Genomic DNA, 13,266 nt, shown 5'->3' with positions numbered 1-13,266 from the left:
GAAAGTCAAACCAGATTTTGATTGACACAACATAGACACAAACTGCCCAACACAGGCCGTGTTTCGCCCACACTAGGGCTGCGTCAGGGGCTCTAAGTAATGTAAACAAAAAATGTTACCACTTTGGTTTGACAAAAATCTCCTGAAGACTTTATGTGGTTTATAAGCAAACACTGCCATCTTCAGGGGATTTTCATCTGTTCTGCTTGTTTTTGTCACCACATAGGCTCTTCTTAGGCCAGAAACTACTGTCATGCATTTTAAGATAGGTGACCCAACTCTACTCCATGGTGAATTATAGTGCGGAAGGACTGGAATGTGAGGACTTACAGAAATAGATCCACATAGAACCATTTTTTGTTTTTTGTTTTTTTATTTGTACCACGCACTTTCCCACTCATGGCAGGCTCAATGTGGCTTAGGTACTTATTTGTACCTGGGGCAATGGAGGGTTAAGTGACTTGCCCAGAGTCACAAGGAGCTGCCTGTGCCTGCAGTGGGAATTGAACCCAGTTCCCCAGGACCAAAGTCCACCACCCTAACCACTAGGCCACTCCTCCACTCCTCCATTACCACTAGGCCACTCCTCCACTGTTGCTACTATTGGAGATTCTACATGGAATGTTAATGTTGCTATTCCACCAGCAACATTCCATGTAGAAGCCTGCCCTTGCACATCAGCAACCCGCGCAGGCTTCTGTTTCTGTGAGTCTGACGTCCTGCACGTACGTGCAGGACGTCAGACTCACAGAAACAGAAGCCTGCACGGCCTTTCTTACATTTGTACCCCACGCTTTCCCACTCATGGCAGGTTCAATGCGGCTTACATATTACAGTGGGGGAAATAAGTATTTGATCCCTTGCTGATTTTGTAAGTTTGCCCACTGACAAAGACATGAGCAGCCCATAATTGAAGGGTAGGTTATTGGTAACAGTGAGAGATAGCACATCACAAATTAAATCCGGAAAATCACATTGTGGAAAGTATATGAATTTATTTGCATTCTGCAGAGGGAAATAAGTATTTGATCCCCCACCAACCAGTAAGAGATCTGGCCCCTACAGACCAGGTAGATGCTCCAAATCAACTCGTTACCTGCATGACAGACAGCTGTCGGCAATGGTCACCTGTATGAAAGACACCTGTCCACAGACTCAGTGAATCAGTCAGACTCTAACCTCTACAAAATGGCCAAGAGCAAGGAGCTGTCTAAGGATGTCAGGGACAAGATCATACACCTGCACAAGGCTGGAATGGGCTACAAAACCATCAGTAAGACGCTGGGCGAGAAGGAGACAACTGTTGGTGCCATAGTAAGAAAATGGAAGAAGTACAAAATGACTGTCAATCGACAAAGATCTGGGGCTCCACGCAAAATCTCACCTTGTGGGGTATCCTTGATCATGAGGAAGGTTAGAAATCAGCCTACAACTACAAGGGGGGAACTTGTCAATGATCTCAAGGCAGCTGGGACCACTGTCACCACGAAAACCATTGGTAACACATTACGACATAACGGATTGCAATCCTGCAGTGCCCGCAAGGTCCCCCTGCTCCGGAAGGCACATGTGACGGCCCGTCTGAAGTTTGCCAGTGAACACCTGGATGATGCCGAGAGTGATTGGGAGAAGGTGCTGTGGTCAGATGAGACAAAAATTGAGCTCTTTGGCATGAACTCAACTCGCCGTGTTTGGAGGAAGAGAAATGCTGCCTATGACCCAAAGAACACTGTCCCCACTGTCAAGCATGGAGGTGGAAATGTTATGTTTTGGGGGTGTTTCTCTGCTAAGGGCACAGGACTACTTCACCGTATCAATGGGAGAATGGATGGGGCCATGTACCGTACAATTCTGTCGCGAGCCCGCCCATGCGGGACGCGCTCTCGAGGTCCTTTGCATACCTTCAGGCTTCTTCCCCGGGAGCGCGGGGTTTGTGAGTCCTTTAAGGCAAAATCACCCTCCAGGTAGAGAGGAGACAAAACTGGACCGGAACTCCGGACTGGATTTCTACACCGGAACACTCGGAACTGGAACGCACCAGACAGGTGCGCACTGGAGTGGGGCCCGCTGGACTGGACACACTGGAGTGGCCCCACTGGACAGGAACATACAGGAGTGAAACCCGCTGGACTGGAACACACTGGAACGGAACTGGAACACCCTGGACCTAGGCTTCACCTACACTTGACTGCCTCCCCCTCGGGTTGAGCCCTCAGGTTCTGGCAGCCGGTAGGACTTACAGGAACAACAGGAAGGAAGGTCCAGGGGTGCCCCCTGGCACCTAGGCGAAGGCAAGGCAGACAAGCCGGAACTGTCCGGGTTCTGGCAGTCAGCAGGAATCAACACAATGACTAGTAGACTGTACCCAGGCTAATAGGAACGCTATACCCAGGCAACCAGTCATACACAGGTACATACACAGAGCAAAACTCAGGAGACTAGAACCGCTATAAACCAGCTAACAACAAGCTGTGCCCAAGCTAACAAGTCATGCACTGGAAACATACACAGAACAAACTCAGGAGACTTAGCAAAGCTATACACCAGCTAACCACAAAGCTGTGCCCAAGTTAACAAGTCATACACAGGAAACAAACACAGAGAACTAGCAGAGCTAGGCACAGGCTACAAACCAGACGGAGCTAAGCTGGCTAATCTAACACTAGGAACAAACACAGAGAGCTAGCAGAGCTAGACACAGAAGGGTAGGAAACCCATAGAGCAAAAAACACAGAAGGGCTGAAACCCTACAGAGCTATACACACAGAAGGGCTGGAAACCCACAAGCGATAAACACAGAAGGGCTAAAACCCTACAGAGCTATAAACACAGAAGGGCTGAAACCCTACAGAGCTATAAACACAGAAGGGCTGGAAACCCACAAGCGATAAACACAGAAGGGCTGAAAACCCACAGAAGGGTAGGAGACCCACAGAACAAATAAATACAGAAGGGCTGAAAACCCACAGAAGGGTAGGAGACCCATAGAACAAATACATACAGAAGGGCTGAAAACCCACAAAAGGGTAGGAGACCCATAGAACAAATAACAAGGAAAGCAAAACGGTGCTAACAGCACACTAACCTCGGGACCTAAGGCACTGCGGAGGGAATGGCAATGCAAAGGCCAGGACTGTAGTCTTCAGGTGACTAATAAAGCCCATCAACACCAGAGCCACAGGTGCAGCAATCACCTTGCAACCAAACAGAGGCTTGACACTCAGAGCAGGCATCCCATAGAAAGTAACAGCGGGAGCCATCTTGGATACTGGCAGAGACGAAGAGGCGGCAGCCATCTTGGAAGAGGCATAGCCCACACAGGTGAGGTTCAGTAGGGCAATCAGCACACAGAGCCAGAGAGAAACTAAGACAGAGACAGAGACAGAGACAAGCAGAAGCCAGCACAGCCACTGACTCCCTGAAACAGGGTAAGTATGAGGGTAGTCACGGCCATAGTCGTGACAGTACCTCCCCCTCAAGACCCCCCTCCCGGTCCCCACAGGGGATTCAGGTGTCCAAGGGTAAGTGTGGTGAAACCTCCTGATGGGCTTCAACACACCAACATGAATCACTGGACTGGCAGTAGCAAGCACAACTGGAACTTGAAAAGAGGAGTGGCCCTTGAAACCAGGAAGTCTTTTTGGGCAACCACTATGCCGGCTTAGAGTCTGAGATGCAGCATCTTGGCTGGAACTGGAACTCGGAGCAGGCTCAGCATCTTGGCTGGAACTGGAACTCGGAGCAGGCTCAGCAACTTGGCTGGAACTGGAACTTGGAGCAGGTGCAGCATCTTGGCTGGAACTGGAACTCGGAGCAGGCTCAGCATCTTGGCTGGAACTGGAACTCGGAGCAGGCTCAGCATCTTGGCTGGAACTGGAACTTGGAGCAGGTGCAGCATCTTGGCTGGAACTGGAACTTGGAGCAGGTGCAGCATCTTGGCTGGAACTGGAACTCGGAGCAGGCTCAGCATCTTGGCTGGAACTGGAACTTGGAGCAGGTGCAGCATCTTGGCTGGAACTGGAACTCGGAGCAGATTCAGCTGCAAGGCTGGGCGCCCCCCTCTGGCCGGACTGGGACGTCTCTCTAACATTAGCTTCAGGCAGCGTCTGCCGAGCAGGGTTCAAGAGGGGACGGCCCTGGGATCCCCAGAGCATGCTAGCAGGCTGAAATGCAGAAAATGGGTTTCTCCGGGCCCCAAGCCGTTGAACACATCTTCTCTCAGCTATTGCTTCGGACTGAACAGGAGCTGAACCGGGACTGGGACCCGGACTACAATCAGAGTCTTGACTGGAGCGGGAACTCTGGACAGGAGCTGAACCGGGACCGGGACCCGGACTGGTATCAGAAGCTTGACTGGCAGGGCCCCTCAAACTGGACTCAGGAGCTTGGCTGGGAGCGCCCCGCGAACTGGACTTTAACTGAGGCTTGACAGAACACACCCTTTGGACAGGGATCGGAGGCTCGAGCGGAAGCGCCACTCGAACTGGCCTTCGGAGCTTGATTGGAGGTACCCTCCAGACTGGAAGCGGAGGTGCCACCTGAACCACCCTGTGGACTGGCACCGGAGGCTTGATTAGAAGCCCCCCTCGCACTGGACTCAGTGGCTGGACTGGACGGGTCACTTGGACAAGAACTGGAGACTTGACCCGGAGTGCCACTTGCATAGGCCTTGGAGACTCCATCGAAGGCTTCCCTCGGACTGGACTCGGAGACTTCAAAGGGCGTGCCACTTGAACGAGGACTGGAGGCTCGACCTGGAGCGCCACTTGCATAGGAATCTGAGGCTCCGTCAGAAGCATCCCTCGGACTGGACTCAGGGGTTTCAAAGGGCTTGCCACTTGAAGGAGGACAGGAGGCTCGGTCAGCTGTGCCACTCGAACAGGAATCGGAGGTTCAATTTGCAGCGTCCCTCGGACTGGACTCAGCGGCTTGACTGGGAGCGCTACCTGAACGGGAATCGGAGGCTCAGTATGAAGCACCCCCTGGACTGGATTCAGGGACCTAGGTGTCGGCCCTTCTTGGACTGGAATCAGAGGCTTGGTACGCCGTCTCACTTGGCCGGACCTCATGGACCTGCATAGAACCGTCCCTCGGGCTGAACTCAGAAGCTTAGCTGGCGGCTTCACTCGAACAGGATTCGAAGGCTCTGCTTGAAACCCTCCTCGGACTGGACTCAGCGCTGGTGGACTGTAATCCTGAATAGGAACTAACCCGCTATGGTACCGCAGGCTGCTCTGCTGAGGGGGCCTGAGCGGAGGAATTCCCTGGCGTCTTCTTTCGGCCTCAGCCTCCGGAGTATCCCGCAGAGCTGGCTCCTCCAGAAGTCTGAGGCGGTAATCCCAGAGCGAGATAGCAGGATTCATGTCAGAAACTGGGCTATGGCGGACCAGACGCCACCAGAGACGCTTTCTTTCAGCTGCTGCTTCAGGAGTATCCTTCAGGGCAGGATCAGACAAAAGTATTTCCCGGTAATCATGGAGGGTCAAAACAGGGTTCAGAGAAAAAATTGGGTTGTAGAAATCCACACCATAATCAGGAACTGCACTGGTGCTGGACCCTGGATTGTCCACAGGGAACGAAGCTGTGGACAGGTAGCCAACCTGGACGGCTGATCTTGCCGAACTCATGGCCTTTGCATTCTGTCGCGAGCCCGCCCATGCGGGACGCGCTCTCGAGGTCCTTTGCATACCTTCAGGCTTCTTCCCCGGGAGCGCGGGGTTTGTGAGTCCTTTAAGGCAAAATCACCCTCCAGGTAGAGAGGAGACAAAACTGGACCGGAACTCCGGACTGGATTTCTACACCGGAACACTCGGAACTGGAACGCACCAGACAGGTGCGCACTGGAGTGGGGCCCGCTGGACTGGACACACTGGAGTGGCCCCACTGGACAGGAACATACAGGAGTGAAACCCGCTGGACTGGAACACACTGGAACGGAACTGGAACACCCTGGACCTAGGCTTCACCTACACTTGACTGCCTCCCCCTCGGGTTGAGCCCTCAGGTTCTGGCAGCCGGTAGGACTTACAGGAGCAACAGGAAGGAAGGTCCAGGGGTGCCCCCTGGCACCTAGGCGAAGGCAAGGCAGACAAGCCGGAACTGTCCGGGTTCTGGCAGTCAGCAGGAATCAACACAATGACTAGTAGACTGTACCCAGGCTAATAGGAACGCTATACCCAGGCAACCAGTCATACACAGGTACATACACAGAGCAAAACTCAGGAGACTAGAACCGCTATAAACCAGCTAACAACAAGCTGTGCCCAAGCTAACAAGTCATGCACTGGAAACATACACAGAACAAACTCAGGAGACTTAGCAAAGCTATACACCAGCTAACCACAAAGCTGTGCCCAAGCTAACAAGTCATACACAGGAAACAAACACAGAGAACTAGCAGAGCTAGGCACAGGCTACAAACCAGACGGAGCTAAGCTGGCTAATCTAACACTAGGAACAAACACAGAGAGCTAGCAGAGCTAGACACAGAAGGGTAGGAAACCCATAGAGCAAAAAACACAGAAGGGCTGAAACCCTACAGAGCTATACACACAGAAGGGCTGGAAACCCACAAGCGATAAACACAGAAGGGCTAAAACCCTACAGAGCTATAAACACAGAAGGGCTGAAACCCTACAGAGCTATAAACACAGAAGGGCTGGAAACCCACAAGCGATAAACACAGAAGGGCTGAAAACCCACAGAAGGGTAGGAGACCCACAGAACAAATAAATACAGAAGGGCTGAAAACCCACAGAAGGGTAGGAGACCCATAGAACAAATACATACAGAAGGGCTGAAAACCCACAAAAGGGTAGGAGACCCATAGAACAAATAACAAGGAAAGCAAAACGGTGCTAACAGCACACTAACCTCGGGACCTAAGGCACTGCGGAGGGAATGGCAATGCAAAGGCCAGGACTGTAGTCTTCAGGTGACTAATAAAGCCCATCAACACCAGAGCCACAGGTGCAGCAATCACCTTGCAACCAAACAGAGGCTTGACACTCAGAGCAGGCATCCCATAGAAAGTAACAGCGGGAGCCATCTTGGATACTGGCAGAGACGAAGAGGCGGCAGCCATCTTGGAAGAGGCATAGCCCACACAGGTGAGGTTCAGTAGGGCAATCAGCACACAGAGCCAGAGAGAAACTAAGACAGAGACAGAGACAGAGACAAGCAGAAGCCAGCACAGCCACTGACTCCCTGAAACAGGGTAAGTATGAGGGTAGTCACGGCCATAGTCGTGACAAATTCTGAGTGACAACCTCCTTCCCTCCGCCAGGGCCTTAAAAATGGGTCGTGGCTGGGTCTTCCAGCACAACAATGACCCAAAACATACAGCCAAGGCAACAAAGGAGTGGCTCAGGAAGAAGCACATTAGGGTCATGGAGTGGCCTAGCCAGTCACCAGACCTTAATCCCATTGAAAACTTATGGAGGGAGCTGAAGCTGCGAGTTGCCAAGCGACAGCCCAGAACTCTTAATGATTTAGAGATGATCTGCAAAGAGGAGTGGACCAAAATTCCTCCTGACATGTGTGCAAACCTCATCATCAACTACAGAAGACGTCTGACCGCTGTGCTTGCCAACAAGGGTTTTGCCACCAAGTATTAGGTCTTGTTTGCCAGAGGGATCAAATACTTATTTCCCTCTGCAGAATGCAAATAAATTCATATACTTTCCACAATGTGATTTTCCGGATTTAATTTGTGATGTGCTATCTCTCACTGTTACCAATAACCTACCCTTCAATTATGGGCTGCTCATGTCTTTGTCAGTGGGCAAACTTACAAAATCAGCAAGGGATCAAATACTTATTTCCCCCACTGTATATACAGGTACTTATTTGTACCTGGGGCAATGGAGGGTTAAGTGACTTGCCCAGAGTCACAAGGAGCTGCCTGTGCCTGCAGTGGGAATCGAACCCAGTTCCCCAGGACCAAAGTCCACCACTCTAACCACTAGGACACTCCTCCACTCCATATTGGAAACAAATGTTCTTTTTAGATCAGCCCTGTGAACATAGAACAGGAAGGTGAACTACTAACAAGTCTTCACTGTTATGGATGTAAACTGAGGAGTAAATACTGAGCCCAGGGATGGACAGAGTGGTCTGGGCCCCCCTCCTGGCCGCTGCCCGACACACCTCCTACCACCATGCTGCTGCCCCACTACCGCCGCAGACGACGCCCCTGCTGCCCCGGTCCTACCTGAAGGGCCCAGGTGGCCTAGTGGTCTCTGCAGGGGGGGAGGGAGCATGTTCTTTCCTGCCCGCTGCTGTGCTGCTATTTCCCTGCCTGCCAGTACCACCATTTTCAAAATGGTGGCCGACTTCCCGTGGTAGTCTCGCGGGTCTCGACAGTCTTGCGAGACTTTTGCAGGGAGTCTCAGCTACCATTTTTAAAGTACGGCAGTGCCAGGCAGAGGAACTAGCGGCAGCACAATGGGCAGGAAAGAACATGTTCCCCCCCCTGCACAGGCTACTAGATACTCAGCGGCGCGCCTTTAAAGGTAGGACCGGGGAGGGCTGTAGTGTGCGGTGGGCATCCGGGCAGACACTCTGGGCCCCCTACGGCCTCTGGGTCCTTGGGTACTGCGCGGTTGCCCGAATGGTCACTCTGCCCCTGACTCAGCCTGTGTCAGTGAGCATTTTTCTGACCACTGCTGGTGTTATTCCTGAATATTTAATGCTGGGGCCATATCTGGGCTTTGGCATTGAATATCCAGTTTATGTGGCACTAGGTAACACATAGCTGGTTAAGGGCGCTGTTTACTAAGCTGTGCTGTAGGCGCGCTAACTTTTTTAGTGCGTGCAAATGCTAGAGGCATCCATATATTCCTACGGGTGTCTCTAGCATTACTGCATGCTAAAGAGTTAGCGCGCCTACAGCACAGCTTAGTAAACAGGGCCCTAAGTCAATATTCAGAACTTAACCGACCATGAGTTGCCGCATAAAGATAGGACTGTGTTTTAATCAGTCCCAGTTACGTGGTTACCCTGGCCGCTGAAGTGCTGAATATCAGCACATAACTGGCTAAGTGCGAACTGTGCCCCCAGAACGCCTCCAAAATAGCTGGCTTTCATGTATTTATTTTTTTATTTATTGCATTTGTATCCCACATTTTCCCACCTCTTTGCAGGCTCAATGTGGCTTACATTATTTAGGTGCTAACTGCTAATTTTCAGCATTGATAACCGGTTGAGTGCTGGTGAAAATGATCAGATACCCTGAATAAGTGATTTAACTGCTCAGCAGCCGTTTTTTGCTGGTTAATACATCTTGAATATCGACCAGTAAGTGTCTTTTGAGCAGGGGTTCTTAACCTGGGGAAGGAGGTCATGGATAAATTTTAAGGGATCTGTCAACTTGGATGGTAAAAAAAAAATTACAACTTTATTTTCACTAAATTTACCTTTTTGTTCAATTATGAATGTAGGCAATAGACTCTAGAATGTTATTTTCTGATCCTGCCAAAAGCGTGTTTTTTCCTCCTGCCAAAGAACGGTTCCCCCAGATGCACCTAAAGTCGGCACATTTACCCCCAGATCCTATATATGGTGCCAAATTTTTTTTTTTACTTTAAATTTTTATTGCATTTTTCATATAACCATCAAACCATGAAATATACATCAATTCTTTTATCTGCCTCAGAACTTTGTCACAACATACAAACTTTTTTAACTGCCTATTCATGCAAAACCGCAATACCACCCCTTTGTTCCCATCCATTTCCTTTGACCAAATTTCTCCAGCCATGCTGCCCCCTACGTTTTCCCCATATTAATTAATCTTCTTTCCATCCCAGGTGAAAGGATCTGTATGATCGCCAATACCCCCCTTCCTCCCCCCCCCCCCCCCCCCCCCCCCACCCCTATACCCTTAATGGTGCCAAAATTTGAATGCTGAAAGTTTGGTGCGGATCCAAGGTATGCGTCCAAACAAATTAGTCAATCAGTTGACCCTAACAATCAATTTTTGAAGTTAATTGGTACTAATTTGGCTTTGCATGCAGATCTCTGCCTGCTCACTATTCTATAACACTGGGCACCTAAATCCCATAACATGCATCTGAAAAGGGGGCATGGCCTGGGGAGGTCAGCGGTGTGCTAAAAAGTTGTGTGCTGTGTTATAAGCCCCATTTATGCCCCCAAATTCCATGAGTTCAGGACCACAAAGAAACAGAAGCAATAAAAAGGGCCTTCAGGAGTGAAATAATCAAGAGAGGCCTTTATTCAAAAGATCCTCACAGGCTGTGTTTCAGCACTCATGCACCTGCATCAGGGGTCAAATGGAGATCAACTCTCTTAAACAAAACTATAAATGAAATAGCTTTGGATGCTACCAAAACGAATTGAAATGAAATGAAACCCGCATCTCAAACTGACACATCTTCAGTAGTCGATGCTTAACTGCCAAAAACTCTTTTTTTTTTGGCAGTTTCACTAGGCATTGACTAGGCATTAGGCGGGTTCCATTGCATTCCAGAATTCTGTGGAGGATGTACCTTTCTTCCTTAAAAATCTTTGGAGTCCTTTTATATAAAAACAGAGAAAAATGTAGGCAGATAAAGACCATATGGCTTATGCAGTCTGTCCATCCATGTGGTCCTGAACTCACGAACTCAGTTTTCATTTAATTTCACTTCAATTCGTTTTGGTAGCATCCAAAGCTGTTTCGTTTATAGTTTCGTTTTGTTTGAGAGAATTGATTTCTTTTTCACCCCTGTCACCAAAACACGGCCTGTGAGAGTCTTATGAATAAAGGACTCTTGATTATTCCACTCCTGAAGGACCTTTTTTTGCTTCTGTTTCTTGGTAGTGTTTGTCTGTATTTTTGGATCCTCTTTTTCTTTTTTCTTTTGCTACTGTGAGTTCAGCACCAGCATTTACACCTGGTTTCAGCAGGTGTAAATACCGGCCCACAACTCTGGATGCAGGAATCGGCTCGCGGTGCTATTCTATACGTTGCACTCATCCCACAGCACCCTTTATAAAATAGTGCTTAGCGTCAGTTTTTTCTGCTGCCAATTTTTCAACGCCACTTATAGTACTCCCCCCAGTATGTATATGTGTCTGTCAGGTTTGTGTGTTCGTGCAGAGAGATGGAGGTTGAACACCAGAACTGATTAAACTTTGCTTCTTCCCTTCAGGTGAGGAGTGTGAGGATCGAGGGAAGGCTTACAGGATGTTATGCGCTAACCAGTGCCCCCGTGCCTGCACTGACCTATGGGAACATGTGGAATGTCTGCAGGGAGAATGCAAGACAGGTAATGCAGTGCCCCCCGTGCTCTGAGAGACTTACAGGAAGTGAGCACCTGCAGTGAGAGCGTAGGATAGGTTATGTACGGTACCACTGTCACTCCTCCGTGCTCTGAGAGACATGCAGAAATCAAACAGTTGCAATACATGTACAGAATCATGGCCACTCATTTCTGAGAGACACACAGGAAAGGAGAGGGTAGAAACAGGTCATGTGCAGTAACTCATTGCCACGAAACGCCTAATACCCGCCTGGATTTAACCCCACAGCCACCTAGAGGGTCTGTTCCCAGCACTGCTCTTCCTTCTCTTGTTGGCTTCTGTACCACAGCTGCACATTGCGCTACATTTTTTCCGGGTAATCGCGTCTTTTTAAAGACTGTTATCCTGACCCTTAGATTTTACCAGTGATTTCATATACAGACCCCTGATGCAGGCACTTTGCCGAAACACTGTACTGTTTCGGGTTGTTGAAGAATTAAGGGTTTTTGAAGAATAAAGACTTTGATATCTAGAACTCTCGTCTCCTCGTCTTCTGTGGAAGAGCCCTGCTACCTTCACTACTCCTTTCACCTGTTTCAGTACCAGCTGCTCCATAAAACAGTCCTGATTTCGTCAAGGAATTTTACCTCCCTAACATGCCCTCCTGATGTTACATTTAGCCAGTCGATATCGTGATAATTGAAATTACCCATTATTATTGTGTTGCCCAGTTTGTTACCCTCCCTAATTTCTGATAACATTTTTACATCTGGGTGTTCATCCTGGCCAGGTGGGTGATAGTACACTCCAATCGCTATCCTTTTCCCCTTTACACATGGAATTTCTATCCATAGGGATTCCAAGATGTGTTTTGTTTCCTGAAGAATTTTCAGTCTATGTGGTTCATGGCCCTCCTTAACATACAATGCTATCACTCCACCAATTCAATCCACCCTATCACTACGATATAATTTGTACCCTGGTATGACAGTGTCCCACTGGTTATCCTCCTTCAGGTCTCAGAGATGCCTATTATATCTATTTTTTTCATTTAGTGCAATAAATTCTAACTCTTCCATCTTATTTCTTAGGCTTTTGGCAGTCGTGTATAGACATTTCAAACTATGTTTATTGTTCCTTTTTGCATCTTGCTCATTAGTTGACAGTGTTAATTTGCAATCTTTTGTCTGATTTTTATTTAAGGACACGGTGTATTTTCAAAGCACTTAGCCTTACAAAGTTCCATAGGTTACTATGGAACTTTGTAAGGCTAAGTGCTTTGAAAATGAGCCCCAATTTCTACTATGGTCTCTTTTGCAACCTTGCTATGGGGATACCCTATCTTCCCTGTTTTGGTGATACCTTTGAAAGATACATTGTTCCGAACCATGCACTTTTGAATGACTGTCAGCCTTCCCCCAGTTTCTAGTTTAAAAGCTGCTCTATCTCCTTTTTAAATGCTGATGCCAGCAACTTGATCCCACCCTGGTTAAGGTGGAGCCCATCCTTCCAGAATAAGCTTCCCCTTCCCCAGAATGTTGCCTAGTTCCTTACAAATCTAAAACCTTCCTCCCTGCACCATCACCGCATTCACACATTGAGACCCCGGAGCTCTGCCTGTCTTTTGGGCCCTGCATGTGGAACGGGTAGCACTTCAGAAAAAGCTACCCTAGAGGTTCTGGATTTGAGCTTTCTACCTAAGAGCCTAAATTTGGCTTCCAGAAACTCTCTCCCACATTTTCCCACATGTACCAAGACAGCCAGCTCCTCCCCAGCACTAAAATCCTATCTAGGTGACACATGAGGTCCGCCACCTTCGCACCAGGCAGGAAAGTGACTAGCAATCCTCACGTCCACCAGCCACCCAGCTATCTACACAGTGGCGTAGCCAGAAAACCAATTTTGGGTGGGCCTGAGCCCAAAGTGGGTGGCACAAAAGTTTCTCTTCCTCGCCCTACCTTCACCTCAAAATATAAATACTTTAGCTGATGAGGATCCTCAAACTCTGTCAGCTGAAGACTT

The 13,266-nt window shown here is 49.0% G+C and overlaps 1 protein-coding gene across 1 annotated transcript in view; it reads left to right on the top strand.

Moving 5' to 3' along the window:
• LOC115465678 (SCO-spondin-like) overlaps positions 1-13,266 on the top strand; it is a 537,587-nt gene that overhangs the window by 471,567 nt on the left and 52,754 nt on the right. Inside the window, exon 101 of the mRNA XM_030196374.1 lies at positions 11,154-11,270. Coding sequence (XP_030052234.1) covers positions 11,154-11,270 — 117 coding nt within the window. The remainder of the gene's footprint in view (positions 1-11,153; positions 11,271-13,266) is intronic.

The sequence above is a fragment of the Microcaecilia unicolor genome, chromosome 1, assembly GCF_901765095.1.
Source record: "Microcaecilia unicolor chromosome 1, aMicUni1.1, whole genome shotgun sequence".
In the NCBI taxonomy this organism is placed as follows: domain Eukaryota; kingdom Metazoa; phylum Chordata; class Amphibia; order Gymnophiona; family Siphonopidae; genus Microcaecilia; species Microcaecilia unicolor.
This window is presented reverse-complemented; position numbering and strand designations above follow the sequence as displayed.